General features: G+C 41.3%; 1 protein-coding gene across 16 annotated transcripts in view; it reads right to left on the minus strand.

Annotated features, from left to right (window-relative positions):
- Positions 1-14,036, minus strand: part of LOC145357267 (neurofibromin) — a 324,662-nt gene that overhangs the window by 41,376 nt on the left and 269,250 nt on the right. For all 16 annotated transcript variants that reach the window (XR_013889280.1, XM_080210466.1, XM_080210464.1 and 13 more), the window contains 3 exons: positions 9,161-9,262; positions 1,263-1,403; positions 373-499 (listed from right to left, as the gene is read on the minus strand). Coding sequence is in view for 15 of the 16 variants with exons in the window: in XM_080210466.1 (XP_080066592.1) it covers positions 373-499; positions 1,263-1,403; positions 9,161-9,262 (370 nt within the window). In the remaining variant the exon portion in view is untranslated. The remainder of the gene's footprint in view (positions 1-372; positions 500-1,262; positions 1,404-9,160; positions 9,263-14,036) is intronic.

Raw genomic sequence — 14,036 nt, forward strand, 5'->3', positions numbered from 1 at the left:
GGCAGAATGTGCAAACCCCACGCAGACAGTCACCCAAGGCCGGAATTGAACCTGGCTCCTTGGTGCTGTGAGACAGCAGTGCTAACCACTGTGCCTTTAATGCAAGTATTTAATTTATTTGTTTTCAGGATATGTGTGATTGCGAGTAGACCATATTTATTGCTTGCTCTTGGTAGCCTGGGATGACTGAATGGCTTGCTGGGTCACTTCATAGGCATGACAAGTCAACCACTTAATGTGATAACACAGTCAGATATAGGCCTGAATAATGAGTGGTGATGGCACATTCTTAGTTACATCCATCGTAGATCACAGAGCACGGTCAGCAAGGCATATAATTTAGCTAGTGGCTGTTGGAATAACTCTCCTCACCTTTCATCAGGTGTCCCACTAGTGCAAAGTTGAAGTTAGAGTTGAAATTGAGCCCCACAAAATGGTCCATCTGCTTGCAATGCCACTCCAAAGGCCTTCTAATCTCCATAAATACTTCTTCAGGACTCTGAAGAGAAAAACCACATATTATAGTGAAATATTATTCGTCAGGGTTGCTTGCTCTAAGAATAGTTGAAATTTATTGCATTTACAATATGTTACAATTAGCAGTGGTCTGGAGGCACAATTTGGTTCGTGTCTGCTCCTCCTTCCAGCTGCCATTTTGAATCCAAACCCTATTCGGAGACAAACCTTTTGCACAGTTCACTGATAAGTGGGCTCAGATCCACATGTGCACATTATGGTAGGCCCTGGATAGCTTATTGATATCCATTGGAAGAGGAATAAAATGACCATGAATTCTACCTCAAATCAGACTTCACATGTATTTGTGATTAGACATGGACCAGCACCTATACAGTTAATTTAAAATCAATGGCCACAGCACCTCAAAAGCCCTCACTGCACCACTGACAGAAAGTCGAGCATGTCCAACTGCTGGCAACACTCGTATACTTTGCCCGTCATTTCAAAAGTTAATTTTTCACTCAAAGTTCAAATGTCACTCTCTGAACAAGTGGGTGCGAGGTAATTTGTTCCCCAGGTCAATTAGTACCTTACACAACTTGTTAGGACGTGCAGAAGGCTGTCTCATGTTTAATGGCCCAAGTTTCCTGCCCTCTACACTCATCACCATGAAGTGACAGTGCTGGAAGTAACAAGTCACATATGGAATTCCAATGGTCCAACAGCAAGTATTTAGTGATTTGTTGTTTGCTGGATGTTATTACTTAAAATTTTTACAAACATATTACTAGCAATCACCTCACCTTGTCATTGAAGACTTTAAGACTATCCAATGTATGCAGGTTCTGTTCCAGTAATGCAGTACCAGCTGAATATAGGTTGACTTCATCTAGCTGCAACACTGCTACTGCCACCCAAAAGAGGGCCTTGTGCATGTTTGAGTCCTTTCAAAAGGAGGGGGCAAAATTAGTGATGCAAAACTTCTATTAAATCAATTCCACAGTTGTACATTTGTGCTAAATTAATAAACATGCACTAAAAATTAGACTTGGCTTACAGTAATAAGTCAGGTCTATTTGCAACAACAAAAATGATCAGTAATGTATCTTAAGATGATTTTTCTTTCCCTTCTTTAGGTTATATCTACTTCACACCCAGACTAAAAGACAAAGCTGAGAAAGCCCTGCAAGAATCTCACATTGACCTTGGTTGACTGTTATTAGAATGTGGAATAATTTGGCTAAATAGCAGCACTGATGGAACTTTGATTTTTAAAAAAGCAGAAAATGAGTTTAAAATTGCAGTCCACTGGTAAAATGCCTGTTCACAAGCTGACACACAAGCAGGGGTGTTTGACTTGGCAACTGAGTGCGGAAAGACAGTGCATACACTCTCGCAGTTAACTACAGAGCAGCACTGGCAGAGACCTACATAATTTTAACAAAGCCCCTTAGCAAGTTCAGATAAGGGCCAGTTTGCTACATGTAACCAGCAAAATGGCAACTGTGCAATTTTCATCAAAGCTCGCTGATTTTGCAGCTCTGGTCATTCTATAAGGGTACTTGCATCATTGTTTAGCAAATACGGAATTAGAACTACAGCTTGCATTGTTAGATATTACCGAGCACCTTTTAGACACTTGGATTCTACCAACAACCCGTCATTAACAGGTGGGATGGGAATTGAAACCCTGTAGCCTACTTTGAATGTTATATAAGCCACAAGCAGCCTGTTTAACAGGTGATGATTTTTGAACACAAAAGCTGGCCTGCAAAACTGAGCACCAGCTTTTGCAACTCTTCCAAATGATGAAAAATGACCTCGATTGCAGCCAACATCTTGGGATTGCTCTCAAATCTTATACCTTTCCTGCTTCTTAAAATGTCGGTGTGTTTCCTCCTCTATTTTCCTTTGCTACTCTCAGCTTTACCAGTTGCTACCAAATGTTCTCGTTTCTCTCTCTTAAGTGGGTACCCAAAGAATTGTAGTTGTCTCCTAGCGATCATTTGCGAAAGCCCTTCTCGTAGATCATAGAATCCTACAGTGCAGAAGGAGGCCAATCAGCCCATCGAGTCTGCACTGACCACAATCCAACTCCAGGTCCTATCACCACAACCCCATACATTTATCCCGCTAACATAGACATCCTGGAATATTAACGGGCAATTTAGCATGGCCAACGCATCTAACCCGCACACCTTTGAACGTGTGCCTGCCTTCCTCAAAACTTCATCAATTGTGAGTGTTGTCCAACTAATCCTCATCATACTTCTCAGTAGCCACAATTCAAGTGCTTTTATTATCCATCATCTTTCAACTTTCGCATCCTTATCATAATAATAATCAGATGTGGCATTTTAGTAACATCACTCTGCTTTCCATCGAGATATTCTTATTTCTAAAAGATTTCATTTTTGTGGAGGCTTGTTTTGCAGGTGTTATGTGCTTGCTGATGTTTTGATCACTTTTCTCAAATACTAATAGGCTACCCAGATAAGAAAATGATTCTACTTGCTTTATCTCTTGCGAATGCACTGTTATTTCGCACGTAGATGTAATCTCTTTCTTTGGTATTAACATGCAGACAAATTTGCTACAATTAAAGATTAATTTGTTACAATTGTGTATAGATTTTACTTTATCTGCCATAATTAGGGGATTTGCACAGTAACTTTATTGTAGAGTTAATGTAAGCCAACTTGTAACTAAAAAACAAACTTAAAAAAAAATTAGTTGATCAGTTGCATATCTCAATTATTTATATTCTGTCCAACTAAAACCTTGGAGATTATAACATATTATAAAATTTATAAGGTTACAGTTTGATCAAGCCCAAGGTGGCAATATCTTGTCTTGTCAGCTTGGATCTGGTTTCTCCCCCATATGGGGACCATGATTGCACTTAACTTGAATTGGCTTTTTTGATTAGAAATAAAGCATCAAAAGGTAAAAAAAAACTTGAGGCTGTAGGAAGGATGTGAAGGCCTTAGAGCAGGTGTAGAAAGGATTCATGAGAATGTCTCCAGGGATAAGGAGCTTGGAGAAGATGGAGCTGTTCTGTTTGGAGATGAAGTTTAATTTAGATAAATGAGAGGTATTGCATTTTGGTAGATTGAACCAGTTATTGGTAAGGTGTTGGGGAGAGAGTTATAGAACAAAGATCTAGGGGCACAGGTTCATGGCTCCTTGAAAGTGGAGTCACACATGGAAGGGTGGTGAAGAAATCATTCTTGGTTTCATTGGTCAGAACATTGAATACAGGAATTGGGACATCTTGTTGAAGTTGTACAAGACACTGGAAAGGCCACACTTGGAATGTTGTGTACAGTTCTGGTCATCCTATTATAGGAAGGAGATTATTTAACTAGAAAGAGTGCAGAAAAGATTAACTAGGATGCTACCAGGACTTGCTGGTTTGAATTATAAGGAGAGATTGGATAGACTGGGACTTTTCTTTCCTGAAGCATAAGAGATTTAAAGTTTAAAGTTTATTTATTAGTGTCACAAGTAGGCCTACATCAACAATGCAACGAAGTTACTGTGAAAATCCCCTAGTCGTCACACACCGGCTCCTGTTCAGGTACACTGAGGGAGAATTTTTAAAATGACCAATGCACACAATAAGCACGTCTTTCGGACTGTGGGAGAAAACTGGAGTGCCCCGAGGAAACCCATGCAAACGCAGGAAGAACGTGCAGGCTCCGCACAGTTAGTGACCCATTCCGGGTCCCTAGTGCTGTGAGGCAGCAGTGCTAACTCCTGTGCTTTTGTGCTGCCCTGGGTGATCTGAGGGGAATAGCTAAGGTAGTCAACATCTTTTCCCATTGGTAGGGGAGTCTGAAACTAGAGGGCATAGGTTTAAGGTGACAGGGGACAGATACAAAAGGGTAGAGAGGGACCATTCTTTCACACAGAGGGTGGTGAGTGTCTGGAACAAGTTGCCAGAGGTATAGAAGAGGTGGGTATAATCTTGTCTTTTAAAAAGCATTTAGACAGTTACATGGGTAAGATGGGTGTAGAGGGATATGGGCCAAACACAGGCAGTTGGGACTAACTTAATGGTAAAAACTGCGCAACGTAGGCAACTTGGGCCAAAGGGCCTGCTTTCATGCTGTAAACCTCTGTGACTCCAAGGAAATAGAGAGGAGATTTGATGAGAGGTGTGTAACATGATGATGGACATGGAGGGACAGAGCACACGCCCAGTGGAGTGGGCTAGCCTCATCCACTGCCTGATTATGGTTTCACCCCTGTCAGCTATCAAGTACTTGACAGCCAATGCGATACTTTTGAAGTGTAATTTGGGAAATGCTGCAGTGAATTTCTGCATTGCCAACTCAGACAAACTGCAATCTGACAATGATCAGATACAAGAACTGGTGTATTTCTAAGATTATAAAATTAGTAGGCATTGTATTGTAAACTCTTAGCAGCAGATTGTATCCTTTCTGCTTCTGTTTCTCCTTGGGAAAAAATATACTTAGCAGCCTTGGATTGAGACAAAACAAAGATGTGCATATTCCAGAGCTGATAGCAGGGTGTCCTTTGGCACCTTGTGTTTCCTTTTATCTATACAAGTGTATGTTAAGAGCTAGCAAATGGCTCTCAGCATGAGATAAACTAAAAAATGACCTTGAGTTAAGTGATGGAGGGGGAGCAGGCAACCAGCCTAACATCCTGGGTACTTGCCCAGTATTCACTGGATATTAAGGTTGAAACAAATCTTGGGACATAGGATAAGCTACCCAACAAAGTATAACCAGAGCCAGAGGGCAGCCCTCATCAGGCAGTCGCCTTCTTCAGATGGATGACGACCAAGGAAGACCTAGACCAAGAGTTCCTAACACTCCAGCTAGAGAGCAGATTAATGCCATCATAAATTACTGAGATTAACACATTCTGCCAACTGCCCATTTGTCCTCTGAAACCACTCTCACCCGTAATGTGCTGTGTAATTTTCCTGTCCACTTAGTTAATGCATCATATCTAAATTGCTGCTCATTATAAATTACCTTAAAAATACTTAATACTTACGAGGGGGATTGAATATAAAAGTAGGGAGGCCTTGCTGCAACTGTATAGGGCATTGGTGAGGCCGCAGCTGGAGTACTGTGTGCAGTTTTGGGCGCCGCACCTGCGCAAAGATATTTTGGCCTTGGAGGGAGTGCAGAGGAGGTTTACTAGGCTGATACCGGAGTTGAGGGGGTTGAGCTATGAGGAGAGGCTGAATAAACTGGGCTTGTACTCGTTAGAGTTTAGAAGAATGAGGGGAGATCTCATTGAGACGTATAAGATGATGAATGGGATGGATAGGATAGAGGTGGAAAGACTCTTCCCGCTCAAAAAAGACAGTAGGACTAGGGGGCACAGCCTCAAGATAAAAGGGGGGCGGTTTAGAACAGAGTTGAGGAGGAACTTCTTCACTCAAAGGGTGGTGAATCTCTGGAATTCTCTGCCCGTTGAAGTGGTGGAGGCTGCCTCGCTAAATATTTTTAAGACGCGGGTTGATGGGTTTTTGATAGGAGAGGGGATTAGGGGTTATGGGGAGAGGGCGGGAAAGTGGAACTGAGCAGCGACAGATCAGCCATGATCTTATTGAATGGCGGGGCAGGCTCGAAGGGCTGGATGGCCTACTCCTGCTCCAATTTCTTATGTTCTTATGAGTACTTAACTGCCTATATTGGGTATCTGTGGCTCCCAAATACAAAATCTTACAGATTGGTGTCAGAAGTGGGACCCATAGTAGCGGAGGCATCATTGGATTGAAATCTTAGAGGCAACAGCCTTAAGCTGTAGTTAAATGTGCTTGGAGCAGGTATCAAGTGAAGCCAGGAGTCACAATAGCATTGGCACAGGCTGGGGAGCATCTGATAGAGTAAGCAGTGCACCTGGAGTGAGAGCTAGCCTAGGAGCTGTAGGAACGTATGAGGGAGATTACAAGTGTACAATTAAAACACGGAATTAGGAGTAGGTAAGTTGTGAAAGTGTTGGTGGGAGAGCATTGCTGTTCTGCACAGTTACACTGAGAACGGGAGGCATATCATAGAGTGCATTATACAAGAAAATAGAGCAGATAAACACCAAGAGTCATCTAGAGTCAAAACGTTGGCTCTATTCTCTCCCCACAGATACCATCAGCCCTGCTGAGATTTTCTAGCATATTCTGTTTCTCAAAAATCAAGCAGACACTGGAACAAAATATGGATTTACAGGCAGAAAATACCAGATTAGGTGAGTAGAAGATGCAAGCTAAGTTCTGCTGAAGTTAATGCAGCAAGAAAGCACAAGGGATGATAGGGGTTACCATTTTGACTCTGAATTTTAAGAGCCTTCTCCTGAAGGGATATCATCCATTCATTCAGAGTGGACTGGATAGTCACATTTTTAAGACAGTAGCCTGGGATGATTTGATCTGTCAACACAGTAAAAAGTCTGACAACACCAGGTTTTAGGAAAGCTTGCGAGTATATTATCAAATAAACAGGTTGGACTAAAACCTGGTGTTGTCAGACTTTTTACTGTGTTTACGCCAGTCCAACGCCGGCATACCCACATCTTGATCTGTCAAGCCAGTATGGTCTGGGGACAAATCCATAATAACATTATAATAAAGACAAATTACTGCAGATGCTGGAATCTGAAACAATAGCAGAAAACGCTGGAAAACCTCAGCAAGTCTGAGAGAATAGAACCAAGATTTGAGTCAGGATGACCCTTGAAAGCTGTTCAGAAGATGGGTTTCACCTGAGCAAAAATGGAACCAATTTCCTGGCTGAGGCAGTGAGGGAGGACTAACACTTGTAAGGCAGGAGGAGTAGGTTTCCTAAAGGGCTTAGTTTCAGAAGTACCAGTGAGGGCACAAGAGAAATGGGAAACAGGGAAAAGGAAGCGAGGAAGATTTGAGTGTTGATAGTTAACAGAGAAATGGCTGCCTCCCAAAGGACAAAAAGATAGATAAGGGCAGGGTTAAATTGTACATATGTTAAAGCATGGAATATAGTGAACAAAACTGGGGAACTGGAAGCTGAAATTGCTCTAGGAAGATATGACAGAGTAGCATCAACAGAAACATGGCTCAAGCCAGAACAGGACTGGATACTTAACCTCCTTTGTTTTTAGTAGAAACAAGGTGGGTTACAAAAAAAGGAGGGGATGTAGCAGTCTTGGTCAAAGATAATATCATAGCCCTTGAGCAAGATGCAGTTCCTGAATGAGAATTATATGGTTAAAAGGTGAAAAACAGGAAGGGAGGGGTGACCTTGTTCGGCATTTATTATAGACCATCAAATAGTGGGCAGGAAATAGGAGAGAGAGCATTTGATATGGAAACCTGCAATACAAGTAGAGTTGTAATTGTTGGGATTTCAATTACCCCAAGGTAGACTGGGAAAAGGGTAGTGTGTGGGGAAGAGAAGGGAGAGAAATTTCTGCAGTGCGTGCAGGAGAACTTTCTGGAACAGTATGTTTCCAGTCCTACCAGGAGGAAGCTGTGCTGGATCTGTTCCGAGGAAAATAGGCAGGCTGGGCGGATAATGTCAGAATGGGGGAGCAGTTAGGAAGTAGCAATCATGTAGTAAGATTCAATATTAAGTTGGAAAAGGATAAAAATCAGTCACGGATTAAGATCCCAGATTGGAAGAGGGCAAATTTGAGAGGTCTAAAGTTGAACTGGAGCAGGTTGATTGGAAATGCACTTTGGTGGATGAAACAGTGGATGAAAAATGGGAGATTCCCAAAGGAGAGATGAATAGGGTGAAAGCTAGGTACATACCCATGAGAAATAAATAGAGGGTATCCAAAACCAGAATACCCTGGATGACTAAGGATACTGATGAGAAAATAAGAAAAAAAAAGCAGCATATGACACATGCCAGAATACCAATAGTAAACAAGAAGAAATGCAGGAGAGGCGCTAAGGCTGGAATAAGGAAACCCAAGAGGAAGGTTGAGGAAAGGATGGCAGGCTGCACTAATAAAATGTTCTTCAAATATATTAATGCAAAGAGATTAGTAAAGGATAGAGTGGGGCTCATAACGGACTAGAAGGGTATGGCAGAGATACTGAGTACTTTGCTTCTGTCTTTATCAAATTAGAAGATGGTAACAAAAAGATGGTGAAAATGTGGATGTTGTGCAACTGAGCAGCTTGACAATAGATAAAGAGGAGGTGCTAAAAAGGCTGTCAGCACTTCAGGTTGAGAAGTTGGCAGGCCCAGATGAGATGTATCCTAGATTGCTGAGAGGGGTAAGGGAACAAATTGCGGAGTTGCTGGTATAAATTTTCCAGGCCCCTCTGAACACAGGATTGGTCCCAGAGGAACTGGGGGATTGAAAATGTGACTCCGTTGTTTAAGGGGCAAAGGATAGCCCAGGAAACTACAGAGGCCACAATATGGGAAAAGGTAAATAATTACTTAGACAAAAATAAGTTAACACTAGACAGTCAAAATGACTTTGCCAAGGGCAGGTCATGTTTGACAAATTCAAGTTTTTAAGCTTGTCACATTTCTGACTGTGTCTCGAACATTTCAGCAGTCAGAAATACGGATCATTTTTCCACCTGGCAACTTCTCTACCTGGAGCGCCTACTGTCTTTTTAGCACCTCCTCTTTATCTATCACCAAGCTGCTCAGTTGCACAACATCCACTTTTTTTCATACCAGATCTGTATTTTCACTCCTTGCTCACATTCTGCATTTACCTTATTCAGTAGTGGTTGAAGCTTGGTCAATGCTATAACGGTGGCTTCTATCAAAACCTGGCTGTTATGGTTATCAGGACCTTTCAAGCAACTCTCCAGACCCTGTGGAAATGAATGGAAATGCCACAATGGTCAGTCTTAAGCTTTTCTTGGAGAACACAGACACACACATACACGTTTACCAAAGTGAGTGGTGGGAGTGGTCGGGGACCAGCTTTGCCCATTTCCATTAACCTTGTTACAAAGTCTGGATGATATTGCCAGGCTTTATTGGGTGGTTTTGTGCTAGATACAGTGGGTGGAAAGCCTTCATCCCAACAATGTAGCATTGAACACAAGTGACTTGAATACAATTTTACAAGTAGCAGTCACCATGCCAATTGGTTCCTTTACTTCAAACACTCCCCAGCCTCAATAATTCACCCCTCAGTACTGAAGTCACTGATTGCCAGCCTGAAAATTGAACTAGGCGAACACCGGACTCCCAAGTTAGTGGTTATGTTGCGTATTATTTAAACTAGTTTTGTCTTGGTCTGATCTCAGACAGTTTTCAATATTTCTGACAAACTTCATGTGACTACAAAGTAATTGCTTTAAAGTTGAGACAGGTTGGCTATTTAATTGCAATCATCAGATTGTACACAAATTTAACCTGTTCTGTAAGAGCTATGCTACAGCATGATATTTAAAAGCAAACATTTAGGAAAGCAAGATATGATCTTATTTGTTTAGGGAGGGACGTAACCTCAGAATCTTGACTTAGCGTTTCAACTGCACCCAGAAAGGCTATTGGAACACTGCAGTAGACTATCAGTTTGTTGTGAAAGCCTGTTGGATGGACAATCCAACCATCTGAAATTAGGGCTATTTATTATGCTGTTACCTTCAATGGAAGCTGCTAGTTTTTGGCCGATGAGTTAATAATGTAGTATTTAATGCTCTGCGTGATGCACCATACATGGCATTTAATCAAAACATGCAAAAGATTTGGTCACACAGGTTATGTATGCTTGGTGACAGCACTGGATTATCATTTCTTCTTAAATTTTTGGTTTAAGCATATTACTCTTGGTTCAAACCAGATCAAATTCTAGTGCCTGTTGTTTTTTTTTGATTTACAAATTTTCAGAAACTGAAAGGCTATTTCAAGTAAAAAGCACATATCCTGTTCATGCTTTCAGCACATTCTTGTAAATGGCTGATTATCTGATATTGATAGTGATGGAATACAACGTCCACGAGCTTCTTCAATAACAACTTCCGTTATTGACATGTCCCTTTCTCGTAACAAAGCATTTCACTGTTGGGAAGACTGTGCGAGAAGGATAGGGAGGGTGTGGTGAGGTGACCAAAAACACAAGGTGGGAGGCTTTAATGAGGTTTTCAAAGGTGGGGAGAAAGGCAGCGAAAGGTGGAGGGAGTTCTGGGATGTGTAAGCGAAAACAGTTGAAGGCTTATCACTACTGACATAGCAGAGGGCTGGGGAAAATGTGCAGGAGATCCAAGTAGGGACAGTGCAGGATGCCAGTAGGGATGCAGGTCTGGAGGGAGTTGCAAAGATAGAAAACATTAAAAACTTGGAAGTTGCTGAAAACAACTCAAATTTTGAAACACATTTATGGTGGGATGAAAGGCTAATGGGAGCTGGCAAGGATTGGGAAGAGAGCAGCAATTGAAATGGAGGACACAGAAAGTGGAATTATGGGTGCACACCAAGTCGAATCCTCCCAGAAGACTATCAGTCGTAGGCATTCGGACATTACAAATGGCCCCGAATACATTCTGGTTTGGCCTTACATTTTATTCAATCATGGGACATGGGTGTCACTGGCTGTCCAGCATTTATTGCCCATCCCTAGTCGTCCTTGGAGGGCAATTGAGAATCAACCAATTGCTATGGCTCTGGAGTCACACGTAGGCCAGACTAGGTAAGGATGGCAGATTTTCTTCTCTAAAAGGACATTAGTGAGCCAGATGGGTTTTTCCGACAATCGACAATAGTTTTATGGTCATCAGTAGATTCTTAATTCCAGATATTTTTTACTGAATTCAAACTCCACTATCTGCCGTGACAGGATTTGAACCCGGGTCCTCAGAATGTTAGCTAATTTTCTGGATTAATAGTTTGGCGATAAAACCACCAGGCCATTGCCTCCCCTTAAATATACCCATAAATAATTGCTGTCCAGTAAGAACATTGACTAGCAACCATGAACAAGATATGGATGATTTCCTTTCCTCCCCTCCTCACCCCACTCATTTACCAGCTCAGGGTACTGAAGCCAATTAACAACCTCTTCGAAGGATTCAAACACGAGTCCAAAGATGTGCGGGTTAGGATGATTGGCTATGCTAAATTGACCCCCTGTCAGGGAATTAGCTGAGAAAATATGTGGGGTTATGGAGATAGGATCTGGGTGGGATTGTTGTTGGTGCAGGCTTGACAGGCCAAATGGCCTTCTCCTGCATTGTAGGGATTCTACGATTCTATATTCAAGAGGCGTCTGGATATAGCACTGGGCGAATGGGATCAAAGCTGACTGGGAAAAAGCAGGATTGGGCTATTAAGTTGGAAGATCAGCCATGATCATAATGAATAGCGGGGCAGGCTCGAAGGGCCAAATGGCCCCCTCCTGCACTGTAGGGATTCTACAATTCTATGTACCTGGGACGTTCATATTCAGTACTCCTCGTGTCACAAATGGACATTATCACCACTTTTAAAATGAAAACTCCATAAAAAGCTGTGATCAACTTTGATGTACACATGAATATTTGCATTTAAACAGAATACAGACGACACTGTGGATTCTGATCAAAAGTAAAAGTAACTTTTGAGTCAGATGATACAGGAAGTTGGTTTGCCAACTGACAACATTATTTCATTTATTGATAAATTTACTTTCTTAAAACTTTCAGACTCAGCAACATCGCAGTTTCCCTAAATACAACATTTGCAAGAATATTCATAAAGGGATAAAAAGGATGTTTAGTTGTTGATGGACAGCATGGTGGCACAGTGGTTAGTACGACTGCCTCACAGTGCCAGGGACCTGGATTCAATTCCCAGCTTGGGTCACTGTCTATGCAGAGTCTGTATGTTTCCCCCTCATCTGTGTGGGTTCCCTCTGGGATGGTTCCAGTTTCCTCTGAAAGATATGCTGGTTAGGTGCATTGGCCATGCTGAATTCTCCCTCAGTGTACCCAAACAGGTGCCGGAGTGTGGCGACTAGGGGATTTTCACAGTAACTTCATTACAGTGTTAACGTAAGCCTATTTGTGATACTAATAAATAAATGGTTTAAACTTTTTACCTTAATCAGTTGTTGAAGAAGCTCACAACCTATATTCAGTCGCTAACAACATTGGATAATCAGCCATTTACAGCAGCAGTAATGAAGTTGAGACTAGTTTTTTGAGCAATTAATTCTGATAGCAATTATGCAGGTGTGTACAGTTAACTGGCACGATAAAACATTAAAGTTGCATTTAAGCAAATAATTAAAAGAAAGGCAGAAGGGGAGTGTTTTCAGTTTCAAAACTGTTCCCATATACAGTCTTTAAAAAGAGAATTGGCTACGTGCTTGAGTAACAATTTGCAATCTTTTAAAACGAAAGATAGCTTAACAAGGATTGTCAAGGTTGTTACATTCCTGATTGAAGATCAGGTGCAGTAGATACTGCAAGTTTGAGAATCATTAATTTCCAAAAATTTAAAGTTTTTCTTCATTAAAACAAAGTTCACTTCAGAGTGTAAGATGCATCATCTACCGAGTCACAATTAAAGCAAATGCACAAAAAGTCATACAATGAACAGTAACTGGGCCCAAAGAGGAAATAAAATGGCCGATGAATCAAAATTCAGCACAGAACACAATTGTTAAAATGAGCAGACATGATGCGTAAATATGCTCCAAACTTCACATCACCCATACATGCAGTTGGAAAGTGTTGATGGTAAATGCAACCCATTCCTCCAATGACAGAAAATTAGAATTGCCAGCAAAGATGGCATGCTAGGTGATAATTAAGAAGGAAATAGCTAACTCAACTTTTGTCTTTTGACTGATGCAAGATCTTCTGAAGATCCCGCAGTAGCTCTTAAGGCTTGGTCATCAGGAACAGTGAATTCCACCACCTCGGAAATGGTTCAAATATAAGTCCCGTCAGTATTTCTGCAGTTTAGGGACTAATAATTAAATGTGGTAAAAGGACCTTCTTATCCATGGTCACATATTCACCATCAGTAGCCATCAATAGAAGCTAGGGTGATGTTCAGATGGTACATCAAGAATACCTACGCTCTCCTGTGCTAGATTTGCAATCTTAAACAGATGACATTATAGACTTTCACCTGTCAATGTCCTGTCAATTTTAACAAGGCTTGATTTGCTTACTGAACAATGTTCTCTTGGTACTCAGACAACAGACGGATGAACCTCAGTATTGCTTGGTCTTTTAACAAGCCCCATAATGTATTTTACACATTTATTGTAATTCATCAGACAGTTCAAATTGGAATCAAGACAAAAAGATTTCCGATAGCGATTATGCAGATTTGTACAGTTAACTGGCACGATAAAACATTAATGGCAGAATTTCAACAGATCTGATTCTTAACCTTTCAATCTGATCATCCCATTCTATTGCATTGGGTGTATTCAACTTCCAAGGATGAATTGAGGAAAATGAAGAGCTGGGATCAAATATCCTGATATACTAATCCCCAAATGGGGCAGATTTTGAATCTGATTTGGTTTATTGCCTCTCTCAGGTAATCATATAGTTTTTGGTTGGGGTGAGAGTGCATGCACTTCAATAAATAACAATTTGGAATTGTGTGGCACTGCTCCCCAAGAAGGTCTTTTCCTGCCCA

The sequence above is a fragment of the Carcharhinus amblyrhynchos genome, chromosome 23, assembly GCF_965287045.1.
Source record: "Carcharhinus amblyrhynchos chromosome 23, sCarAmb.v2.hapA, whole genome shotgun sequence".
NCBI lineage: Eukaryota > Metazoa > Chordata > Chondrichthyes > Carcharhiniformes > Carcharhinidae > Carcharhinus > Carcharhinus amblyrhynchos.